Below are 24,990 nucleotides of genomic sequence, written 5' to 3' on the forward strand. Positions count from 1 at the left end.
ATAAAAGAAATTTGACCTCCACATACAGAAAGGCTTCCTCACAGTGGGCTTAATTCACTAAAGAATATCTCATGAGATAATTGAATCACGTGACATATTGGGGGTCATTTCACTAACGTTTACCGCATGCAATAACACAATAAAGTCCAATTCACAAAAAAAAAAAAAAAAAAAATTATAATAATTATGCGGTATTTACCATAAATGAAAAATGTGCCGATTAAATTTTATTCAAAAATCATGCGGTAAGCTTTTAAGTCCAATTCACAAACTGAAGGTAAAGAAGCATACAATAGACATGCCGGCAATTAAAAAAAAAAATAACAGTGTGCCCCCCCCCCCCCAAATCCATATTGGGCCAAAATCCGAGCACCCAGATCCCGCCACCCAAAGTGAATGAGTATGGGGTACATAGTACCCCTACCTATTCACCAAAAAAGTGTAAAAGTGCATAAAGACAGTGCAAACGTTTTTAACAATTGCTTTATTTAAAAAAAAATGTAAAAACTGTTCCCTGATGTAGATCCATCGCCAATCACGTCGCCTGCTGCCACCGCTGGACCTAAAAAAAGAAAAAAAAAAGCTCTGCTCACAATGAATGCCCCAGTCTGCCTGCTCCGCCCTTTGACAGTACTCCTCGAATAGGTAAGAGGCGGGGCCGCCTGGTGACATCACCTGCTGGCTCTACCCCCTTGTAACACCACCAACCAATGCATGCAGGGTCGGTGACAAGGGAACAGTGCCACCCCTTACCTATTTAAGAACTGTCAGACAGCAGAGCAGGCAGGCTGTGGGAGTGTTTTTTTTTCCTTTTTTCGGGTGTGGCGGCTTGCATCGTAATTGGCGATGGACCTGCATTGGGGGCCCTGAAGTTGCCTACGCTGTTTTTTTTTTTTTTTCTCATAATTTTTATTCCCCGGCATGTTTTTTTACATTCAGCTGTCAGCAAGGAACCTGCTGACAGCTTATGAGTCATTCCTGGCCAACTCCTTAGCAACGAGCTCAATGCGATAAATTACCGCATGAAAAAATGCGGTAATTACCACTCAATCGTACAAATACTGCATTCGTTATTTATTGCAAAATTCTTAGTGAAGTGCACTTTCAAAACTGATTTACCGCAAGTGCTATTTTACCACATTTTATTGCCTTTTTTTTATTTGTCAATCTGTCAATACGTTTAGTATAAAGTGGAGATGGATTAGCACCTCGTCAGGTTTTAATTGCTGTGTCCCTGTTAGGGAGATTTACCCTGTCTATTTGTCCTGTTTACCATTATCATTGAAAGTCAAAGAAAATCCCAAATGTTGGTTTGTCCCCAGAAAAGGAAATCTTCCAATGGTGACACTAATTCTGGTGACCTGGGGGGCCCCAAAGGATTCTTTTAATTTTGTAGGGATTTCCTCTCACTTCCTGTTTTGGCTGTGGGACACAAGTGAAGGCAAATCTCCCCAATTACAAAGCTGTCTTTTTTTATTGGTGGTAAACTGTATTTATATATGTGTGTGCTTATGAAAAATATTTTCATTTAATATTTGACATTTATAAATATATTTTGTATTTACCTAATTCAACTTGGTTGTTTTTGATACATCACGTGTGTCCTGTGAATGCAGCTTCCCTTTGACTGGTATCCTAGTCATCTTTTTTGTTTTGTATTAATACAGATTGTGCAGGGACCGCACTGACTTGTGAGTTGGCATATTTCTAGTTTCATTTTACCTCTTTATTAGCACTAAAAACTGAAGGGGTTCTAATCCTTCTCCACTGTATCCATTTATGTCATGAGATGAAATACCACATGGTTTCATGAGTAAAATACCTCACATTTTGATTAAATAACTTTATTTTAGTAGTGTTTTTTTTTTTTTTTTTTGTGAATTGCAAAAAAAGTGTGAAAAAAGTGAGTTATTATGGTGTCCTTTTATGAAAGTGCGGTAAAATACCGCTTTTCAGTTCTCAGGCATTCTCAGAGGAGATCGCTCTCCTCTGAGTGCCTGTTTATGAAAGTGTGTAGATCGCTTCTCATGTTGAGTTGAGGAGCGATCTACAAACGCCGGGAACTCCTGAGAACAGCTCCTCTCACTGTAATCTCGTGTGATATAGCGGGATTACAGTATGAGGAACCATAAAATACAAAAGTTTAACACAAATCAGCACACATTATTCCCCAACATATTAATAAAAAAATAAAGATAAATTCCCCCTACACAATATACATTAACCTAATTATAAAAAAAAACATTGTTTTTATCAATATTTAAAGATCATACATGTCCCTATTTAAATGTGAATGGTGTATAGTAAATGAATGTAATGCTTATATGTAATGCAGCTATACACCATTCATATAAATGCAAAATACATTTATAATCATTAAAAAAATAATTTTAATAAAGTATACAAGTATAAATATTTATTAATAAATTAAAATAAAATATATTTCATTATAGATAAACATAAAAATTGATAAACTGGTGCGATGCGAGAACACTGCGAATCCACTGCGGGTTCCCGCATCGCACCGACTCGCATGTCAGTTCACACTGCCATATGCGAATCGCTGGGGAGTGTCAATACATTGTTAAGGACACCCCCAGATCAGCTTGCATATCGCACTGCGAACTGGCAGTTCGGACATGAATCGGATCGCATATGTGTGAACACACATGCGATCCGATTCTGGTCCGAACAGAAAAAAGGGTCCTGTGCGTGTTTGCACCGAATGCGGTGCGATATCAGCCATACTATCTGTACAGCTGATATCGCACCGCACAGACATCGCATGTAATGTGAATGGCAGTGTGCTGCAAATAACATGCGATGCCTGTGCGATGTCCGGCATCGCACAAGTGTGAACTGGGCCTAAAAGTTAACACCCCCAAATCAGTTCGCATATCGCAGTGCGATCTGCAAACTCGGACAGTAATCGAATCGCATGGGTGTGAACACCCATGCAATCCGATTCTGCTGTGGACCAAAAAAAGGGTCCTGTAAGAGTTTGGTCCGAGGGCAATGCAAATTTAGCAATACTATCTGTATGGCTGAAATCGCATCGCACAGAGATCGGATGTGATTTTGCACTGCGGTGCGAATCACATCCGATCTCGGACACCGCAGCAGTGGGAACTGGCCCTAAATCATATTGCATTTGCACCAAAATGGTACAGGACCCTTTATTTGGTCCGCACTGGAATCGGATCGCATGGGTGTGAACACCCATGCGATCCGATTCCTGCACCATTACATAGTTCGCACTGCGATCTGTGAAATGATCTGGGGGTGTCATTAACTTTACATTGACACCCGCAGTGGTGCGCAGATGTCAATGTAGGTGCGATGTGAAAACCCGCACAGGAATCACGCTGGTTCACGCATCGCACAAGTGTGAACCCAGCCAGAGACGTGAACATCTAAAAAAAATATATATATATATATCTATATATAGATACATATATATCTATATATATATATAGATATATATATATATATATATGTATCTATATATATATATATATATAGATGTATATTTTTATATATATATATATATGTATGTATGTATATGTATATATATATATATATATATATATATATATATATATATATATATATATATATATATATATATATATATATATATATATATATATATATATATATACATATATATATATATATATACACTATAAATTCCTATCCTGCTGGTTTTGGGGTGTGTAATGGTGGAGAAGGTGTGCTCTGACTGTTTGGTGAAAGAAAGAAGTCAAAAGACTTCTTTCTTTCTCCAGAATATCAGCCAGTTTCAGGCTTCTCACTCTGATTCTCCACTTCTGAAATGGTGAATCAGAAAGTGAGAATTCTGCCACAGATCGCCAGTGAGGTGTGGAGATCGCACCTTCATAAACTGGCCGTTTCTGTGAATTCTCACTGTGCTGAGATAATCAGCGGAGAACATGTTCTCCGCTGATTATCTCAGTTTCATAAACTGGTAAAGCGCTGAGATCAGCGGTGAGACTCGGGATCGCCGCTGATCTCAGTTTCATAAAAGGACACCTTTATCTCAGATTTTAAGAGTAAAATAACTCTTTGTGAATTGAGCCCAGTAAGAGCTGTAAAACTGTGGAAAAGACTCTCTCAGGACAGCTCAGTAGATTGTTTGTTTGTTTTTTTTAATAAAAGAGCTAGATGCATTCCTAAACGCACTAAATATTACTGAATATTAACATTGATAAGTAATAACACCGGAGAGCATCCAGGAAATATTTGAATGCCTTCGGGAATTGTGAACAAATTTTTTTCCCCCACTGTAGCAAATTGGACCATGCTTTATAGGATTTTTTTCTGCCTTCTTCTGGATCAGCTTTGGGTAAAGGGTTCTACTTGCTTGTTTTACCTATTGGTTGGAATGCATGTCTTTTTTTTAACCTGACTAACTATGTCAATTTTCCTTCTCCTTACAGAGGTCGATATTGTCTCCAGTCTGCTGCTGCACATATCACTTTACTTTAACTGCTTTTATTTTCCCTTCTGGTGGGTCTGTGATGTTGTAGCATTACAGTTAAAGGTAATAACTAAATACCTAAATGAACTTGTAGAAAGTGTTATTAAACTTTATTATAAGACATCTATTTACATAAAAAGTATTAACACCCTTAGAATTTATATTTTTTTGTCATAGATTGAATAACAGCAGATTTTTTCATTTTTTTTTTACACTGATCAATAAATCATTTACAGTATCTCACAAAAGTGAGTACACCCCTCACATTTTTGTAAATATTTTATTCTATCTTTTCATGTGACAACACTGAAGAAATGACACTTTGCTACAATGTAAAGTAGTGAGTGTACAGCTTGTATAACCATGTTAATTTGCTGTCCCCTCAAAATAATTCAACACACAGCCATTAATGTCTAAACCGCTGGCAACAAAAGTGAGTACACCCCTAAGTGAAAATGTCCAAATTAGGCGCTATTAGCCATTTTCCCTCCCCGGTGTCATGTGACTCATTAGTGTTACAAGGTCTTAAGTGTGAATGGGGAGCAGGTGTGTTAAATTTGGTGTTATCACTCTCACTCTCTCATACTGGTCACTAGAAGTTCAACTTGGCACCTCATGGCAAAGAACTCTTTGAGGATCTGAAAAAAAGAATTGCTGCTCTACATAAAGATGGCCTAGGCCCTGAAACTGAGCTTCAGCATGGTGGCCAAGACCATACAGCATTTTAACAGGACAGGTTCCACTCAGAACAGGCCTCGCCATGGTCGACCAAAGAGGTTGAGTGCATGTGCTCAGCGTCATATCCGGGGGTTGTCTTTGGGAAATAGACGTATGAGTGCTGCCAGCATTGCTGCAGTGGTTGAAGGGGTGGGGGTCAGCCTGTTAGTGCTCAGACCATACGCCGCACACTGCATCAACTTGGTCTGCATGGCTGTCGTTCCAGAAAGAAGCTGCATGAGTGCTGCCGGCACTGGGGAGCTACAATTCATTGAGGGAACCATGAATGCCAACATGTACTGTGACATACTGAAGCAGAGCATGATCCCCTCCCTTCGGAGACTGGGCCACAGGGCAATATTCCAACATGATAACGACCCCAAACACATCTCCAATATGACCACTGCCTTGCTAAAGAAGCTGGGAAAAAGGTGATGGACTGGCCAGGCATGTCTCCTGACCTAAACCCTATTGAGCATTTGTGGGGCATCCTCAAATGGAAGGTGGAGGAGCGCAAGGTCTCTAACATCCACCAGCTCCGTGATGTCGTCATGGAGGAATGGAAGAGGACTCCAGTGGCAACCTGTGAAGCTCTGGTGAACTCCATGCCCAAGAGGGTTAGGGCATTGCTGGAAAATAATGGTGGCCACACAAAATATTGGCACTTTGGGCCCAATATGGACATTTTCACTTAGGGGTGTACTCACTTGTTGCCATCGGTTTAGACATTAATGTCTGTGTGTTGAGTTATTTTGAGGGGACAGAAAATTTACACTGTTATACAAGCTAAACACTCACTACTATACATTGTAGCAAAGTGTCATTTCTTGTCACATGAAGATATAATAAAATATTTTCAAAAATGTGAGGGGTGTACTCACTTTCGTGAGATAATGTATATCAGTAAAAACATATCTTTTGTAATTCGGCTTATATTCTGTATCAACTGTTGAAATGTGCAATTACCGTATCTATCGGCGTATAACACACACGTTTTCCCCTGAAGATAGGGGGAAAATCGCGGGTGCGTGTTATACGCCGACAGCGTACCTCGGAGGGGCAGGAGGGGGGCGAGTGCTGCCAGAATTCACAAGCCACCATCTCCCCTCCACTCGGCTCTCCGCTCTAACTCTGCTCACGCGTCACACACAGTCCCGCCTCTGCCACCGGCATTGGACCAGTGTTCTGTCTATCACAGGAGCTGGTCCAATGCCGGTGGCGGAGGAGGGACTGTGTATGTAACTGCCGACTGAGAGCCGAGTAAACAGATGACGGCTCTGTGATTTCCTATGAGAAATGGTGAGCTGCATTGATGGTGGAGATGGGCACAGATCAGGCTGCAGATGGGCACAGATTAGGCTGCACTGAAGCTGCAGATGGGCACAGATCAGGCTGCACTGAAGCTGCAGATGGGCACAGATGAGGCTGCAGATGGGCACAGATGAGGCTGCAGATGGGCACTGATCAGGCTGCATTGATGCTCACTGACCATTATTTTGCTTCAAAGTGGATTATTTAAAAAAAATGTTTTTTCCTGAAACTTCCTTTTTAACTTGGGGTGCGTGTTATATGCCGATAAATACGGTACATACTGTACTTCCTTAGATCCAGTCTGTGCAAACAGTATGGACATTTGCTGATTTAGCAGATTCCCCAGCCAGCTTAAATCTTCAAGAAGTTGAATCCAATGCAATTGTACTTCAGAGAAGTGCAGTACAGAGGAAATGTTTTGCTTGTCTTTTGAAGTGTAAGAAGCCAATGACTTTCCTAAGCCCTGTCTTTATGATGAGCTGAAACTAATAAGGAAACATGAGAAAAGCAGGGAGGGTCTATCTGGACTGTACTAACTAGCATAAACCAAAGAGAAAATACCAAATACACACAATACCAAATTCTTGAGGCACAGCCTCACATCTTGGTGTCAGCATACATCAAAACATCAATAAAATGAAAGTGCAATGACAGAAAAATACATATTCGATAGGATACAATAATTTAAATTATTGCATACGAAAAAAAAAAACATGAAATAACTAACTGCATAAGCTTACACCTCCCCTTATACATATGACACATCTAAATCTTCACTAGTGCAGTCAATTCTTTTGCAAAGTCACGTAATTAGTTAAATAGGGATGGAGTAAATAAACACATGCGGAAATAATTCCATATGGCTGTAGTGATACGGTCCAGAGGAGGAGTATGGGCTAGCAGGTATTCTAATGCCCCGTACACACGGTCGGATTTTCCGACGGAAAATGTGTGATAGGACCTTGTTGTCGGAAATTCCGACCATGTGTAGGCTCCATCACACGTTTTCCATCGGATTTTCTGACACACAAAGTTTGAGAGCAGGCTATAAAATTTTCCGACAACAAAATCCGTTGTCGGAATTTCCGATCATGTGTACACAAATCCGACGCACAAAGTGCCACGCATGCTCAGAATAAATAAAGAGATGAAAGCTATTGGCTACTGCCCCGTTTATAGTCCCGACGTACGTGTTTTACGTCACCGCGTTCAGAATGATCGGATTTTCTGACAACTTTGTGTGACCGTGTGTATGCAAGACAAGTTTGAGCCAACATCCGTCGGAAAAAATCCTAGGATTTTGTTGTCGGAATGTCCGATCAATGTCTGACCGTGTGTATGGGTCATAAGCTATCCTCTAATAGTGGATACTAGCACATAGCCCCACTCAAAACTCTAAAAGCAATAAATAGACACATGAAGAAGAGAAAGATGTTTCTTTCAACTCTAAAGTCACTATATGCAGCTTGGAGACTTACAGTATTATTGAGACAAACATATATCCAGTCCCTGTGGTCTGTAGGAGGCGATAAGGTGTTACAGTATCAAGGAACTAGACCTCAGTTGATTCTTTACATACAACACTACCTGTGTGAAGGAGTTTGAGTGAGGCTATGAAAAACTATATAGACATGCTACTGGATGTGATTTACAATATGTGACACACACCTCATCTCCTCCTCTAGACCACAGGGACTGAATATATGTTTGGCTCAATAATAAGTCTTCACGCTATTGACTTGAATTTTTTTTTGCCTGTGTTTATTTACTTCCGTCATCTTTTCACTACAGTAGGAAGCTGTCCTTGATTAACGAGGCACACTTATATCTGTTCCTTCAGCAGCTTGCGGAACTCTGTTTAATCCCCTTGATGTTGTTTGCTCTGGGTATACACATATTAACTCTATAGCAGGGGTCTCCAAACTTTCTAAACAAAGGGCCAGTTTACTGTCCTTTTAAACTTTAGGGGGGGCTGCACTGTGGCCAGTGGGAGAAGAAAATGTCCTTGTGTCAGTGGGAGTAAACAATGCCCCATGATTGGTATTAGGGAGAGTAATAGTGCCCCATTGTTGGTATCAATGGGAGGAATAGTGCCCCATCATTGGTGTCAGTTGGAGGATTAGTGCTCCATCATTGGTGTCAATGGGAAGAATAGTGCTCCATCATTGGTGTCAATGGGAGGAATAGTGCTCCATCATTGGTGTCAATGGGAGAAATAGTGCTCCATCATTGGTGTCAATTTGAGGAATAGCGCTCCATCATTGCTGTTAGTGGGAGGAATAGTGCCCCATTGTTGGTGTCAGTGGCAGGAACTATCTCTACAAAAGTGGGGGGAATAATGCCCCAAGGGCCAGATAAAAGCAAGCAAAGGGCCACATCTGGCCCCATCTGCAGTTTGGAGACCACTGCTCTATCGTATTGACCTAGACTTTGATTAATAATTATAAAATTTGTGGACTAGATGGGTGGAATTTTTATAACGTCATTTTTTTGTTGGTTATGTGTATGCAGTTTGTTCTTTTTTCCTTTTAGAGATGTGTCAATAAAGTGTATTGTAATGACATCTGTCAGGTACAGTGGATATAAAAAGCCTAATATGTCAGGTTTCTGTAATGTAAAAAAATGAGACAAAGAAAAATAATTTCAGAACTTTTTTCACTTTTAATGTGACCTATAAACTGTACAACTCAATTAAAAAATTAACTGAAATCTTTTAGTGGGGGGACGTAAAAATAAAAAAATAAAATAATGTGCTTGCATAAGTGTGCGCACCGTCTCATAACTGTGGATGTAGCTGTGTTCAGAATTAAGCAATCACGTTCAAACTCATGTTAAATAGGAGTCAGTACACACCTGCCATCATTTAAAGTGTCTCTAATTAACCCCAAATAAAGTTCAGCTGTTCTAGTAGGTCTTTCCTGACATTTTCTTAGTGGCATTATACAGCAAAAGTCATGGTCCACAGAGAGCTTCCAAAGCATCAGAGGGACCCCATGGTTAAAAGGTATCACTCAAGAAAAGGGTACAAAAGAATTTCCAAGGCATTAGAAAGTGAAGACAGTCATCGTCAAGTGGAGAAAATATGGCATAACAGTGACATTTCCAAGAACTGGACGTCCCTCCATAATTGATGAAAAGACGAGAAGAAAACTGGTCAGGGTGGCTGCCAAGTGGCCTACAGCAACATTAAAGAATCTGCAGGAATATCTGGCAAGTACTGGCTGTGTGGTACATGTGACAACAATCTCCCGTATTCTTCATATGTCTGGGCTGTGGGGTAGATTGGCAAGACAGAAGCCTTTTCTTGCGAAGAAAAACACCCAAGCCCGACTAAATTTTGCAAAAACACATCTGAAGTCTCCCAAAAGCATGTGGGAAAATGTGTTCTGGTCTGATGAAACCAATGTTGAACTTTTTGGCCATAATTCCAAAAAATATGTTAGGCGCAAAAACAACACTGCACATCACCAAAAGAACACAATACCCACAGTGAAGCATGGTGGTGACAGCATCATGCTTTGGGCCTTTTTTACTTCAGCTGGAACAGGGGCCTTAGTCATTATTGAATTATGAACAGTTTTTCAAATACCAGTCAATTTTGGCACAAAACCTTCAGGCTTCTGCTAGAAAGCTGAACATGAAGAGGAACTTCATCTTTCAGCATGACAACGACCCAAAGCATACTATACATCCAAATCAACAAAGGAATGGCTTCACCAGAAGATTAAAGTTTTGGAATGACCCAGCCAGAGCCCAGAACTGAACCCCATTGAAAATCTGTTGGGTGATCTGAAGAGGGCTGTGCACAGGAGATGCCCTTGCAATCTGACAGATTTGGAGTGTTTTTGCAAAGAAGAGTGGGCAAATATTGCCAAGTCAAGATGTGCCATGCTGACTCATACCCAAAAAGACTGAGTGCTGTAATAACATCAAAAGGTGCTTCAACAAAGTATTAGTTCAAGGGTGTGCACACTTATGCAACCATATTATTTAATTTTTTTTTTTTTTACTTCCCTCCACCTAAAAGATTTCAGTTTGTTGCTCAACTGAGTTGTACAGTTTATAGGTCACATTAAAGGTGGAAAAAGTTCTGAAATTATTTAACTTTGTCTCATTTTTTTACATCAAAGAAACCTGACATTTTAACAGAGGTGTGTGGACTTTTTATACCTACTGTATATGTGTAGCAGGTTGAGCCTACTTACATATTTACATTTTGGTTCTATTGGTCCATCCTTACCTGTACTACTCCTAAATTAAGGGATGACTGCACTTTCAGTGAACATAAAAAATACTCCTTTATTAACACAAATCCATAAAAGCAGGCACATCAATGAAAATTGGGACCTCTGATGCATTTTAGGCTGACAAGCACCTAATTATAGAGTGAACCTCTGACTACACATAAGAATGTGTGGTTAGAGATTCACTGAATGATTAACCCCTTTTAACGTGAAATGTGTCATATCTCAGTCTAGTTTTAATCGGGGATTCTACATTGAACACCATTTCCCCTAATGTAACGATGTTCAGTGTCTGTGTATGTGTCACTGCTACATTAGGGACACTAAGCTGGGGGCAAAAATCGATTCAATCATCTACAAAAGTCAGTTTAAGGGGGCGTGACCAAGATGGCGACGGTGCAGGGCGCTTAGTTAAGGAACCCTGCAGCCATGGCGGGGAAATCATCCTGTTTCCCTATCCTGACGGAATCCTGAAACACCTGCAACTGCTCCTGTTCTCCTCCTGCGGATGAGGACATGGAGCCGGAGATGATTGGAACACTGCAGCCCAGGAACTACCTCCTATTTCTTCTGGGGGTGCCAGAGTCCGTTCTCACGGAGCAGAGCAACTTTGCCACCCTTATGCAAGCCATTACGGGCTGTCAATCCTCTCTCTCTTCCCTCACCACCAAGATTGACACTGTGCAACTGGAGATTGACCTCATTAGGCAGGACTTTGAGAAGGTCCGCCAGCGTGTCACGGAGGTCGAGCGTCAAGTGGGGGACATGGAGGATATGGTCCGGGACCATTCAGCCTCCCTGCATACCCTTCAGGTGCAGGTGAAACATCTGGAATCGAGGGCCGAAGACGTGGAAGACCGCAATCGGCGCAACAATTTGCGCATTATTGGTCTGTCTGAGGGATCCAAGGGCTCAAACCCATCTGACTACACGGAGCGGCTTCTCCGTTCTCTTTTCTCCCGGGCGGCCTTCTCATCGTTCTTTGCCATGGAGAGGGCCCACAGGATGCCCCAGCTTGCGGCCCCCCTGGTGCTCCACCTCGTACGTTTATCTTCCCGCTACTTAACTTCAGGGACCATGACCTGATCCTGCGTGAGGCCCGCAAGTTTGATGAAATCCACCAAGAGGCTGCCCACTTGATGTTTTTCCTGGACTTCTCGTGGATACTCAGCTCTGCAAATCCTTCGACACAGTGAAACAAGCCCTGCGGGTTTAAGGAGCGAGGTACAGTATGCTGTTCCCTGCCCGCCTTCAGGTCCAAGACGGGGAGAGTGTTCATTTTTTCATGTCCCCTGCTGAGGCCTCGCAGTGGCTGAATACCCTGCCCCGCCATTAGAGGCTCTGCTCTGACATCTCCCTTGTTCCTACTTTTGGGAGCATCTCCTGTCCTGATCTGCTGCATGCCTCGTAGAGACTCTGCAAACCTGTATACTGCTTTATGGTGGCTTTCGAGACTGCCTTAAACCTGATTGCCATTGCCACCATGCAGCCTCTACCCCCCCCCTTCTTTTTGTGGGCTCAGTGCCATTGCCTGTGGACTGTGCACCTAAGGGCCCTGGTTGTTTTCAGATTAGGGGAATGCCTCCCACATAACTCCCTACAGTCTTTGTTGCCTGATTAATTGCTGCAGATCCCTACCCCTGGATGTACCTGATGGTTGCATCCCCAACCCTGGGTGCTGGGCTGTACAAGTTTGTGCCCCCGGCTTCGGCCGGGTGATGAATGTATGTTCCCACTAGTTGGCGGCATCTCCTTCACTTTGTTCTCTGTGCCTTATGTAGACGGTGTCTACTAACTGTCCTTCGATTCATGACCCCAATTGGTCGCTGACCATGTTCAGTTTTGGGAAGCAGGCATACCCTGGTTCGGGGGGGTGTGCGGGGTGGGGGGGAATTTTCCTTTTCCTGGTTGTCCTTTCTCTGCAGGCTGTGCTAATTCGCACTCTCCTGGTTATGGCCCCTGTAACCTTGATTTCCTGGAACGTTCCGTGGGATGAACTCCCCTATTCAATGTTCCCTGGTATTCCATTTTCTTAAAACATATAGCCCAGATGTTTGCATATTACAGGAGACTCACCTTCCCGTTAGTCGGGTTCTTAGTCTTAAAAAACCCTGGGTGGACCACTATTATCACGCCACTTATTCCTCCTATGCCAGGGGGGTAAGTGTGTGCTTTTCCATAAAACTCTCTCTTTTGCACTACTAGATCTGCATGTGGACCCCGAGGGAAGATTTGTGGTTATTCACGCCGTCATTGCAAATGTCCCTATGGTGGTGGTGGGGTTAGATATCCCTCCACCGGCATCATTGGCGGTGCTGCTTAAGATCACCCAATTTATAGCAAACTGTTCCACTGACAATGTGATTTTGGCAGGGGATTTTAACATGCCTCCCTGTCCTAAAATGGATAGGCTGACTCTGGATATGGCTATGGAGTCACCGCTTTCTAAGTGGGCCTACACATTCAATCTCACAGATGTCTGGCGATGGAAAAAACCCCTCCTAAGGGCCTACACCTACCAATCAGCTACTTATATGGCCATGTCACGCATTGATCTAGTGTATGCCAGTGGCCCTGTTCTTGCCAAAGTGCAGGAGGTATCCATACTGCCTAGAGGCATATCGGACCATGCACCCATCCTGCTACAACTAAATGTGAACCTTGCCCCCACTGATTGCCTCTGGCGCCTATCTCGATTCTGGGTCTCGGACGACTGTATAGTCCCGGGTGCAGAGTCAGCTATGTAGAAGTATTGGGATGCCAACCCACCCGCCACCACTCCTCTAGTTGGGAGGCCTTCAAGATTCATGCTAATGGCCACTACCAATTGGCCATAGGTTGCGCTCTACGCCAGGCTGGCTCGGCCCTAATCCAAGCTGAGCAGAGAGCCACCTCCTTGGAGGCCCAATACACTACTAATAGAGATGAGATCACCACTAGGGCAGACCTACAGTGTGCCATGTGGGAGGTAACACTCCTCAAAGTGGCAGCTGCCAAGAAATTGCTGTTACATCAGTCGCAGAGTATATTTGAACAGGGTGAGAGGACTGGACAGCTTCTGGCATGGTTGTCTAGGGAGCAGTCAGCGACGACCTCCATTGCCAACATTAAAGACACAACAGGATAGTTACGGATATAAATGGTCTCTTTGCCTCCTTTTACCAAGATCTTTACACATCTAGAGTGGATTACTGCTTATGTGGAGGATATTCCAATACCATCACTATCTGAGGCAGCCTGCCAGGGGCTTGACGCTCCACTCACCCTAAAAGAGCTCCGGTGTGCTATCAGTTCCCTCTAATCGGAAAAGACCCTGGGAGAAGATGGGTTCCCTGCAGAATTTTATAAGGCCCACGCAGAAACCCTTGCCAGTAGGCTATTGGAGGTCCTTTATGCCTCCTTTGAACAAAAGTCAGTTTAGCAAAAGCTTATGGTATTGTTAGGATCCTTGGAGCCAGCAATATACCTCATTTATAGCCCAATAGAGGTCCTCCCGTGATCGCGCTGCTCACATGCCTGGCATCCTCTGTGATCGCTGAGTCCTTAGGACTCGGCTGATTACAGAACAGGGTAAAGGGCCAATCACAGCAGGCCCTTTACCACGTGATCAGCTGTCAGCCAATGGCAGCTGATCATGGAAGTAAACAGAGGCCAGTTATCGGCTTTTTTTCTCTTCACAATCAGTGTGAGGAGAAAAGAATAGAGCCGGTAACCGGCTTCTGTTACAGTGCTGTTAATTAGTGACACCCAGTGCCGCCTATCATTGACACCTCTCAGTGCCCTTCAGTGCTGCCTATCAGTGCCACCTATCATTACCACCTTTATCAGTGCCTATCAGTGCAGCCTCATCAGCGCACAGCAGTGGAGAAAACTTACCCGTTTGCTAAATTTTATAACAAACTATGAATTTTTTTTTTTTTTCTCAAAATTTTCGTTTTTTTTTTTTTCTTTAGCAAAAAATCAAAAACCCAGTTGTGATTAAATACCACCAAAAGAAAGCTCCATTTATGTGAAAGAAATGATAAAAAATTAGTTTGGGTAAAGTGTTGCATGACCGCACAATTGTCATTCAAAGTACAACAGCGCTGAAAGCTGAAAATTGGCCTGGGCAGGAAGTGCCCAGTAGGCAAGTGGTTAAGCGGTTACATTTATTTCATTTCTAACAGTGAGCAGCCCTGACCTCAAGCCCTCAAGTTAGTGTCTTCTCCTTCACAGTCAGTGGCATTCCAACAGTAACTAGTGGAATGCTGGGCTGCCTCTTCTCTGAGATACAGTGCATGTCACATGTCTGTGACTGTGCCAACAAAACATAACTTCAAAACCAGGGTTTTTTTCTACAGATTGCTAAAAACATAAACTGACTTATCTTTTTTGCCTCTCTTTTTACTGACTACCCATAAAAATACAGACAGTTGGCAACCCTGCTTCCTGTCCTGCTGATGTGCTTCTACATTGGGACTCTGGTTCTCAGGGGAAAGGAAGGCAGTCCAAAGATTAAAAAAAATTGATGTGCTCATGCCAGGTTCCTAAACTCTTTGGAGCCCATGAATACCATACGGGGGACTGGTGAATTAGTCAATTGTGTCATAATACCGGGCTACTAATTGTTCCTTTCTCATAATATGACAACTCGTTACCTGTTGAATAATGAGTGGGATTGTGGTACTGTTCCAGTGGGGAACAGGAAAAGCATCTCTCTAGTGCAATAAAACACTTAACTTAAAACTTAAATAAGACATTAATATCAATTGCATTCACATGTCCTCAATCAGAGCATCACATAATACAGCCAGATAGCACAGGAGCGGAGATCCTGCAAACCAGGGGCTGGATTTAATTAATCCTGCTCCTCCACCACAGAAACACAGTAACACAGAGCATCAGTGTAGTTGTCATGGCAACATGTTTGGGGGCAGGTCCCCCTTTCTCAATCTTAAAGGACACAGTGCACTGGGGTTAATTCACTAATATGTATTGCATAAGATATTTGTGTTTTCTCATGCAATACGTAGTGTTAATTCATTACCGGTAAATACCGCAAATACAATAATTATCCGTGGTAAGTAAAAAAAAAGTGATATTACTGTAATATTACAGCTGTATTACTACCACTGCTCAATGTGACAGTTTCAGCTCAGAGAAGCTAGTTGTCGGGGACCCAGCACCCACTGGCATCCTAACAACTAGTGACTCATGCTTGTCCTGCTCATTCTGTTTCAGCCGGGGATTCCCAAGTGACTGGTGAATGTAAACAAAGAGGCGGGTCAGTGTTAAAAAAAAAAAAAAAAAAAAAAAAAAAGATGTAAGGATTCCCCACACAATCAATGCCGGGCCCTTTGAGTCTGATATAAATTTTAACAGGGAACCAACACCAAAAAAAGGCATGAGGTCCTTCACAAATTTCATACCAGACCCTTATCGGAGCATACCCCCCTTCCCCTGAACCATACAAGGCCACATGCCCTCAACATGGGGGGTACCATGTCCATATCTGGTCAGTAACGTCACCACAGGTGACCCCACTAGTTTGTTAACTTTAGCGGCAGATATCTGAAGATCTCATTCTGCGCAAGGGAAGTGACAAGATTGCAATTGTCTCAGTGGATGTTGGGGTTTTTCCGTGGACCTGCATTCTGGATGACATGATTAAGGCTGGATGTACAGTACATTGTGGGGCTTTTTTTTTTATGTTTCAATCTTGAGGAAACTTTTATTAAAAGGTAAAAAGGCATCACAATGCACAGACAATCGGCCAATCAGCCACAGCAATATAAAATAGTACATGACTTGCATAAAAAAATTACCCGACGGGGGCACATGCGCGGCTTTTGAAGATGGCGGACGTCATTTAGGCAAGCTCTGGTCCCAACTCGCACTCCACGACCTCTGATCTGCTCCATACATGCACGATTGATCCGGGGGTAAGCTCCTTTATCCATCCAACACCCAGCGCACCTCATGGGGATAATTGAGTGGCAGAAAACCGCCGCACGAGAAGCGGCCTCCCTTCACCATGGAGCGGTTCCTTACTAGGCCTGCAACCCCAGCCTCGAGTACACAGGGGGATCCAGAGGAAATGCTTGGCACCTTTCTAAGGGAAGATCCACCTGCTCCTGCTCAGAGTGCCAGCGGCCCCCTTGCCCCCTCTGCCCCAATGTCCATATTAACACCTGAGCTTCTGGATGAGAAGCTCCAAGCCCTGTTACACCATTTAACACATATTATTTCCCAGGCAGTGGGAAAAAATTCTCAGAAACTGAAAGGTGAAATAGACCAGCTTGGAGAGCGCACTGACAATCTAGAGACTAAATTTGATGATTTGGTTCAATATGTCCACGTGCTAGAGGAAGAAAACTCTACCCTCAAACATGCAGTTACCCAACTTCAGTCTCAACAAGAAAATCTGGAGAATAGAGAGAGGCGCCAAAACTTGCGTATACGGGGAGTCCTGGAAACTCTAAGTGACAACAACTTGCATTCATATCTCTTGGGTCTATTCAATCCTTAGCCCCTGACATAGCAGACATAGACTGGTGACTTGATTGGGCACACCACTCTCTAGCCCCTAAACCACCGACGGGTGCCAGACCCCGTGATATTATCGTCTGGTTCCATTACTAGGACAGTAAGGAGGCCCTCACCCTGGCAATTCACAACAAATCGCAAATTGAGCACAAGAGTGCCAAAATTCAAATCTACAGTGACCTTTCACCCATAACCCTTGCAAAACTACACAATCTACGGACAATAACAGCCCATCTGCAGAATCATCATGTTTCCTACTACTGGGGCTTCCCCTTCCGCCTAGTCGAAACTAAAGATGGCACCCAACACACCCTCCAAGATTTGCAGGAAGGAGATACTTTCTTCAAAAGTTTGGGACTTCCCCCTTTCCCTGAGGAAGATCTTCCACCTCTTCCTTCTACGCTTTGCCAACCTCCCATCCCTTCTCAGATTTGGACCCCTTCCAAGTCGAAAGCGAAGAATTCTCACGCTATACCCCATCATCAACACTTCTCCAAGCAACCATCGTGATCATCACTCCTGACTGCATGTGTTCCTGTGTCCTATAATTTTTGCCGGACCCTTCTGGTCCCCCTTTATTGCCTGGCTTTCTGGCCCATTTAGACCCCTTGAGGTGTCTTACTACAGTTTTTGACTCTTTGAATAACGTTCTAGTTTACAGCTTGTTATGCTGGAGGGCGTGGAGGGACCACGCTTGCCATTTTTGGAAGCCTTCGTGTTTACCCTCCTTCCCCGAGACTACGGTCTTGGGATCCTGACATATGTTCAGATCTCAGGCTTACTAATTTTTTTGTTTTTTTTTATTGCAGGTCTTTTTTGTTTTTTCCGACCGTTACTATTGACTATCTTGCTTACACTGACTCTTCTCTAATATATTCTTTATTTTTAGTTCTTTATCTTCGCTCACCGGTTTTAAGAGATGCTGGGATCTCCCCAGTCTGGTCAGGTTGACCTTCTAAATTTGTTATGCTTATGTATGCTATTTACTCATTTCAGATCATGGCTTTAAAAATCATGTCTTATATTGTTAAAGGTCTAAACTCTATCAAGAAGCGTTGGTTGGCCTTGAAGGAGTTTGGAAACTCTGGGGCTGACATGGTCCTGGTACAGGAGACGCATTTCTGCTCTGGGGGTCCTTCAGATTTGCCTCAAGATACTTCCCTACCTCTTACATAGCCTCAGATACCACCGGTAAGGCTGGGGTAGTGATCTTGATCCGGCGCACATGCCTCATACGAGTAAAATCCTCTCACCTGGACTCCCATCGGCAATATGTAGTCCTGTCATGTTACTACCTATCTACCCCTTTCACTCTCATAAATGTTTATGCTCCAAATCCTGATCAGATTGCTTTTTTTACCTCGGTCTTCGAGACACTACAGCGATATGCCCAGTCTTTTACGATTGTTGGTGGTGACTTCAATACGGTTTGCTCTAGTGCAAGAGTTATGCCGCATACACACGAGCGGACTTTACGGCAGACTTTGCCCGGCGGACGGGATTTCGTCGGACAATTCGATCGTGTGTGGGCTCCAGCGGACTTTGTTTTCTCAAAAGTTGGACGGACTTAGATTTGAAGCATGTTTTAAATCAATCCGTTGAAATCGAGTCCGGTCGAAAAGTCCGCTCGTCTGTATGCTAGTTCGACGGACAAAAAGCCACGCTAGGGCAGCTATTGGCTACTGGCTATGAACTTCCTTGTTTTAGTCCGGTCGTACGTCATCACGTACGAATTCGACGGACTTTGGTGGATTGTGTGTAGGCAAGTCCGTTCATTCAGAAAGTCCACCGGGCAAAGTCTGCCGTAAAGTCCGCTCGTGTGTACGCGGCAATAGACAGACTCTGTTCCACTCCATCCCATCTAGACGGGTGCAGGCTCTGGCTACCTCTTTTCTCTCTGCACACCGCCTTCTAGATTCATGGCACATTAAGCATCGCACCAGTAAACAGTACACATTCTATTCCCCTCCTCATAAAATGTTCTCCAGGTTAGACCTTGTCCTTATTTCTGCCCCCCTCTTGACTAGTGTAGTATCCTCTGACATTGGTCTGCTCACATGGCTAGATCACTCTCCCATATTTCTGGATCTCACCATGTCGGCTGCCTCTTCGAAACAATGTCATTGGTGTTTGAATGAATTCCTTTTACACCATGATAGCACCAACATTCAGCTTTCCCAAACCTTGGAGGAGTTTTTTCAAGGACAATAATGCCTTGAAATCCTCCCTATTAGGCAAACTGTGCCTCTCGGAAAAACCACTTTTACAGTCTCCCACAGTGGCACGCCTCCAAGAGTTAACCTCCCTTCGTAACCAACTCAAAACTTTAAGTTTAAATCGTATTGCTAAATCCCTTCTATGGTCCAAACAGAAATTCTATGAATATTCAAATAAACCTCATTGAATGCTGGTTAATAAGCTAAAGCCTCGCCTCTTTTACTCTTATCCTGACGTTCTTCTCCAATCACATGGTACACCCACCTACTGTCCATGTACTATGGCTAAAGTTTTTAGCACCTTCTATCAAAAACTTTATAACTGCCCAACCCCTGAAAAACAACTTTAACTTTAATCAGGAAGCCTTTGACGACTTCTGTGCCACATTCAAGCTCCCAAAACTATCCCCCACTAACTTACGAATGCTGAATTCAGCTATTTCCCTGGAAAAACTGACACAAGTCCTTAAACATCTCCCTTCTCATAAATTCCCAGGGCCGGATGGTCTCCCCTACTCCTACTATAAATGTTTTTCCCAAGTCATAGCCCCGCACATGTTAGCATTATATAACTCTCTACTCAAGGGTAAGGTCCCACAATCCCAATTTTTGCACTCCTTCAGAATGGTTATTCTGAAACCAGGCCAAGATCCACCTCTACCTGATAACTATAGGCCTATTGCTCTCTTAAACACTGACTATAAAATCTTTACGAAAATTCTAGCCAACCATTCTAGCCAACCATTTGACCCAACTCTTTTCCAAATGAATTGGTAAGGATCAGGTGGGGTTCGCCCCTGCTAGATACGCTGGGGACAACACTAGGTACACCATTGACCTTATTGATCTTATGAACAAGTTTCACTGTCCAGACTAAGTCTTGATGCGCAGAAGGCCTTTGATAGGTTGCCATGGCCCTATATGTTTGCCACTCTGTCGGTTCGGCTTCCAAGGACCATTGATGAAGCATTGCTCTATATTCCTGTCCCAATTCCCGAATTCAGATGTCAGCTTTCCAGTCACATTCTTTCCCGATGTCCAATGGCACCAGGCAGGGATGTCCCCTATCTCCCCTCCTCTTTATTCTATGCCTGGAACCCCTGGCTGAGACCATTCACGCCCACCCGGACATTAAAGGAGTTTTGATTCGACAGAGGGAATATAAACATTCCATCCAGGACAACCTCCTCCTGACCTTAACTAATCCCCTCTTATCACTTCCATCTTTACACGACTTACTGTCCACTTACCGAGCCTCTTCCAATCCTCCTCCCTTGAATTTTATTAGGCACAATAGGGCCCACCGTATCGCAAGTTCAGTAGTTCTCTCCTCTCATATTCAAGGTGATCTGGGGGTCCCTGATATCGTGAAGTACTTCTACGCTACACCCTTTCGCACCATAGCACCTTGGTTAAGTCAATATGCTCCTAATGGTCAGAAATTGAGATGGGTTCTCTATACCCTGTTCACCTTTTTTCCTTGGTATGGTTTCACTCTCTCCACACTGACAAGGTACTGAAGCAATTTTGTTTAGCTCCTATGAAGTTTACTCTGCAGATCTGGAGGACCACTTGCAAGAAGTACTCTCCATGCCCCCTCTGTCTAATGTCCTCTTCAACCCGCTTATCCCTGACAGTATTTCCTATGGTCGTATGGCTCCCTGGACTCAAGCATCCTTGTTTCAACTACGCCAGTTTGTCAACCCTGTTACACATAAATTGCTTACCTTTACAGAACTGCAGACTAAAATCATATTCCCAAACAACTTCATTACTCATATCTTCAAATTAGACACTTTTTTTCTTCTATGTCTGCAACCCTCACTTTAGATAAACCTACTAAATTTGAATACACCTGCGCCCAGGTACCTTATTAGCTTCATTTGATCTCCACTATTTACAAAATACTGCATGAAACTCCCCCTCGCCACAGACTATCACTCCTATATGCAGAAATGGTCCCACATCCTACATAAGCCCTGACCTCTTCCTTGTTGGGAGAAGATATGGATGTCTGATTTCAAATCCTCTAGATGTGTGGTGCAGAGGCAGACTGCTATCAAGATGCTAATATTTTGGTAAAGAGCTCCAGAAGTCCTTTATCAACACAATTCTTCCATTTCACCACTTTGTTGGTGATGTGGTCTAGATACTGGCTTGCATTTCCATGTATTTTGGCAATGTCAGTTGATACAACTCTTCTGGATTAATGTCATGGCTCTAATTCAGTCTCTGATCTATCCTTGCCACTTGACCCATTACATTACTTGCTGGGCCTTCCTTTCCCTGGGCTAAAAAAAAACAGTCAAACAGCTGCTTTCCCACATTCTATTAGCCGCAAGGAGAGTTATTCCAATGAACTGGCTGTCTGTAGAACCCCCATCATCCCACATGCTTATTAATACTATATCTGAAATTCAGATAATGGAATATCTCACTGCCTTTGCTAACAATGTGGTGACACACTTTTTAATATGATTTGGGATCCTTGGGACAAATCTAAATATGGATCCTCTATGCCCACACCCTGACTTCAAACTTTGTAATAGCTTCACCTTGTTGCATCTATATACTGTATATATCTTTATATTATTTCCAAGGTCTCCCCTCTCCTCTTCTCCTTCCTCCATTCTTTCCCCTCCTTAGACATCAACTCTCATATGTCAATGTTAACCGTGACCTGCTCATGATTGTCAGTCTTCTTTATGTATTGTTTTCTATCTGTTATTTTGGTTATATTTCACTGTAATGCCCCATATACATGGTCGGATTTTCCGATGAAAAATGTTCGATGGGAGCTCTTTGTCGGAAATTCTGACCGTGTGTAGGCTCCATCAGCATTTTCAGTTGGAATTTCCGTCACACAAAATTTGAGATCTGGATCTCAAATTTTCCGACAACAAAGTCCGTTGTCGGAAATTGCGATTGTGTGTACAGAATTCCGACGCACAAAGTTCCACACATGCTCAGAATCAAGCAGAAGAGCCGCACTGGCTATTGAACTTCATTTTTCTCAGCTCGTCTTATGTGTTGTACGTCACCGCGTTCTTGACGTTCGCAATTTCCGACCAACTTTGTGTGACCGTGTGTATGCAAGACGAGCCAACATCCGTCGGGAAAAAAAAACATGGATTTTGTTGTCAGATGTGCGATCGTGTGTACGGGGCATAAGAGTGTTATCTGTATTACAGTTTAATCCATACACCTAAATCATTGTGATTCTGTATCTTATGATCTCTTTTGAAAAATTCTAAATAAATACCAAATTCTGAAAAAAAATTGCTAGACATTTTAAGGTATAAGGCCTCTATACCTATTCAACAACTGCCTGTAAATTAAGCATGTGGTATGTAACAAAAATGAAGCATATTTTCCATAAGGGGCGCAGGGGCGCCAGCCCCCCTCCATCCATACCTCCGGCCCCCTATTCTACATGAAGGGCGCCAGACGCATGGTTTCCAGTGGAAGGGGTATTTTTTTTTTTAAGCACGTGATTAGAGTCAGAGGCTCTAATAGGCTTCAAAAAAGGGTGGGCTCGGGGCGCAATAAGCACACACACTTGTGTGACAATAGTGAATGAATGAATATTCGCTATTGCCACACAGATCCTCCTCCCGGACAATCAGGAAGCCCCTATTGGCCAGGGAGTCTTAGGACTCCCTGGCCAATCGTGTCTCAGGACACACTTCCTGTTCCTGTGTGGCCGGGAGGAGAATGTTCCACTGTGTGCTTGCCGGAGCGGCCTCGGCTCTTCCTTCCCCTTATTCCCGTAAGGAAAGGCTGCATTCACAGTGCCTAGTGTCTCCCCACGGGGGGGGGGGGGGGGGGGGATTGGCAGGTCATCGCCGCCGTTCGTCTCCCGTGGGCAGGGGATGTTAATTTGTGTAAGGCCTCATATATTGGATCTAAAGAGAGGAGAACCGATTTGTGCCAGTTAATGGAGAATCCTGAGTACATACCAAATTTTTTAATAAGCTGCATCACCTGTGTTAATGAACCTGCAGTATCTCCCAAGTATAATCTTCCCTATGCCCTCTTGAAATCCAATAATGTCTGAAGTAGAGCTGCACGATTTTGGCTAAAATGAGAATCGCTATTTTTTGCTTAGAATAAAGCTCACGATTCTCTCATGATTCTCGCGGTATAACATCTTTCACATTATGCAAAAAAATTGGGCTAACTTTACTGTTTTTTTTTTTAATTCATTAAAGTGTATTTTTTTTAAAACAATTGCGTTTGAAAGACCTCTGTGCAAATACGGTGTGACATAAAATATTGCAACAACCACCATTTTATTCTATAGGGTCTCTGCTAAAGAAAAAATATATCATGTTTGCTGTTCCAAGTAATTTTCTAGCAGAAAACCAATTATTTTTACTTGTAATCAACAAATGTCAGAAAAGGTTTGGTCTTTAAATGGTTAAACTTCCTTCATTTACACGCCGGAGTTCTTTCCTTTGATAAAAGAACGAAAAGATACTTTGTTTCTACTTACAGTGGGGACCCCCTTAAATTTTTCACTCAGACCCCCTTAAATTTTTCACTCTTTGTTATATTGCAGCCATTTGCTAAAATCATTTAAGTTCATTTTTTTCCTCATTAATGTACACACAGAACCCCATATTGACAGAAAAACACAGAATTGTTGACATTTTTGCAGATTTATTAAAAAAGAAAAACCGAAATATCACATGGTCCTAAGTATTCAGACGCTTTGCTGTGACACATATATTTAACTCAGGTGCTGTCCATTTTTTCTGATCATCCTTGAGATGATTCTACATAGGTATGCACCGAATGGGTTTTTTGGGGCCGAAACCAATACCGAAAATAAATCTCCCTTGATCCCGAAAACCGAAACCGATACCGAAACAGCACCAAAATCGAAATAGGCTTTTTTTTAATCTATTACCCAAAAAAATTATTGGATATACAAAATTGTGTTACATTCGTATTCGTTATATTATTTATATTCAACTTAATCATTAATTTTATGAAGAAAAGAATACTACAATACAAAAGTACTTTAATAAAAAGTAACCCACATAAATTTGGACAGTGGACACAGAAGATAAAAATAAAATAAAATAAGTCTGCAGTCAGTGCACATTGCACCACCATACCAAATAAAACAGGCATAAAAAAAATAAAATAAATAATAATATATAATATTAATAATAATAATTATTTAATATTAATATAATAATGATATAAAAATGCCACAGACTGACTTTTTTATACTTTATTAATTTCCAACTTACATCAGAACTAGTAATTCAGTTCTCTCTCCCTAAGGTTTCAGCGGCTGGATGTGTGATAAGTGTATTTATGTAGCTGCGAGTTACATACATAGTCATACAGTAGACCGCACTGTGTTCCGGCCCCGGGTATGGGCGGAGACATCCTGGAACACAGACTAGTCTACAGCAGCGGTGCTCAGCCAATCACAGCAAGCAATGTAGACTAGTCTGTGTTT

At 42.7% G+C, this 24,990-nt stretch overlaps 1 protein-coding gene across 1 annotated transcript in view; it reads left to right on the forward strand.

Annotated features, from left to right (window-relative positions):
- TMEM17 (transmembrane protein 17) overlaps positions 1 to 24,990 on the forward strand; it is a 111,695-nt gene that overhangs the window by 18,756 nt on the left and 67,949 nt on the right. Inside the window, exon 2 of the mRNA XM_073596984.1 lies at positions 4,461 to 4,564. Within this exon, the coding sequence (XP_073453085.1) occupies positions 4,461 to 4,564 (104 nt within the window). The remainder of the gene's footprint in view (positions 1 to 4,460; positions 4,565 to 24,990) is intronic.

The sequence above is a fragment of the Aquarana catesbeiana genome, linkage group LG08 (genome assembly GCF_042186555.1).
Source record: "Aquarana catesbeiana isolate 2022-GZ linkage group LG08, ASM4218655v1, whole genome shotgun sequence".
NCBI lineage: Eukaryota > Metazoa > Chordata > Amphibia > Anura > Ranidae > Aquarana > Aquarana catesbeiana.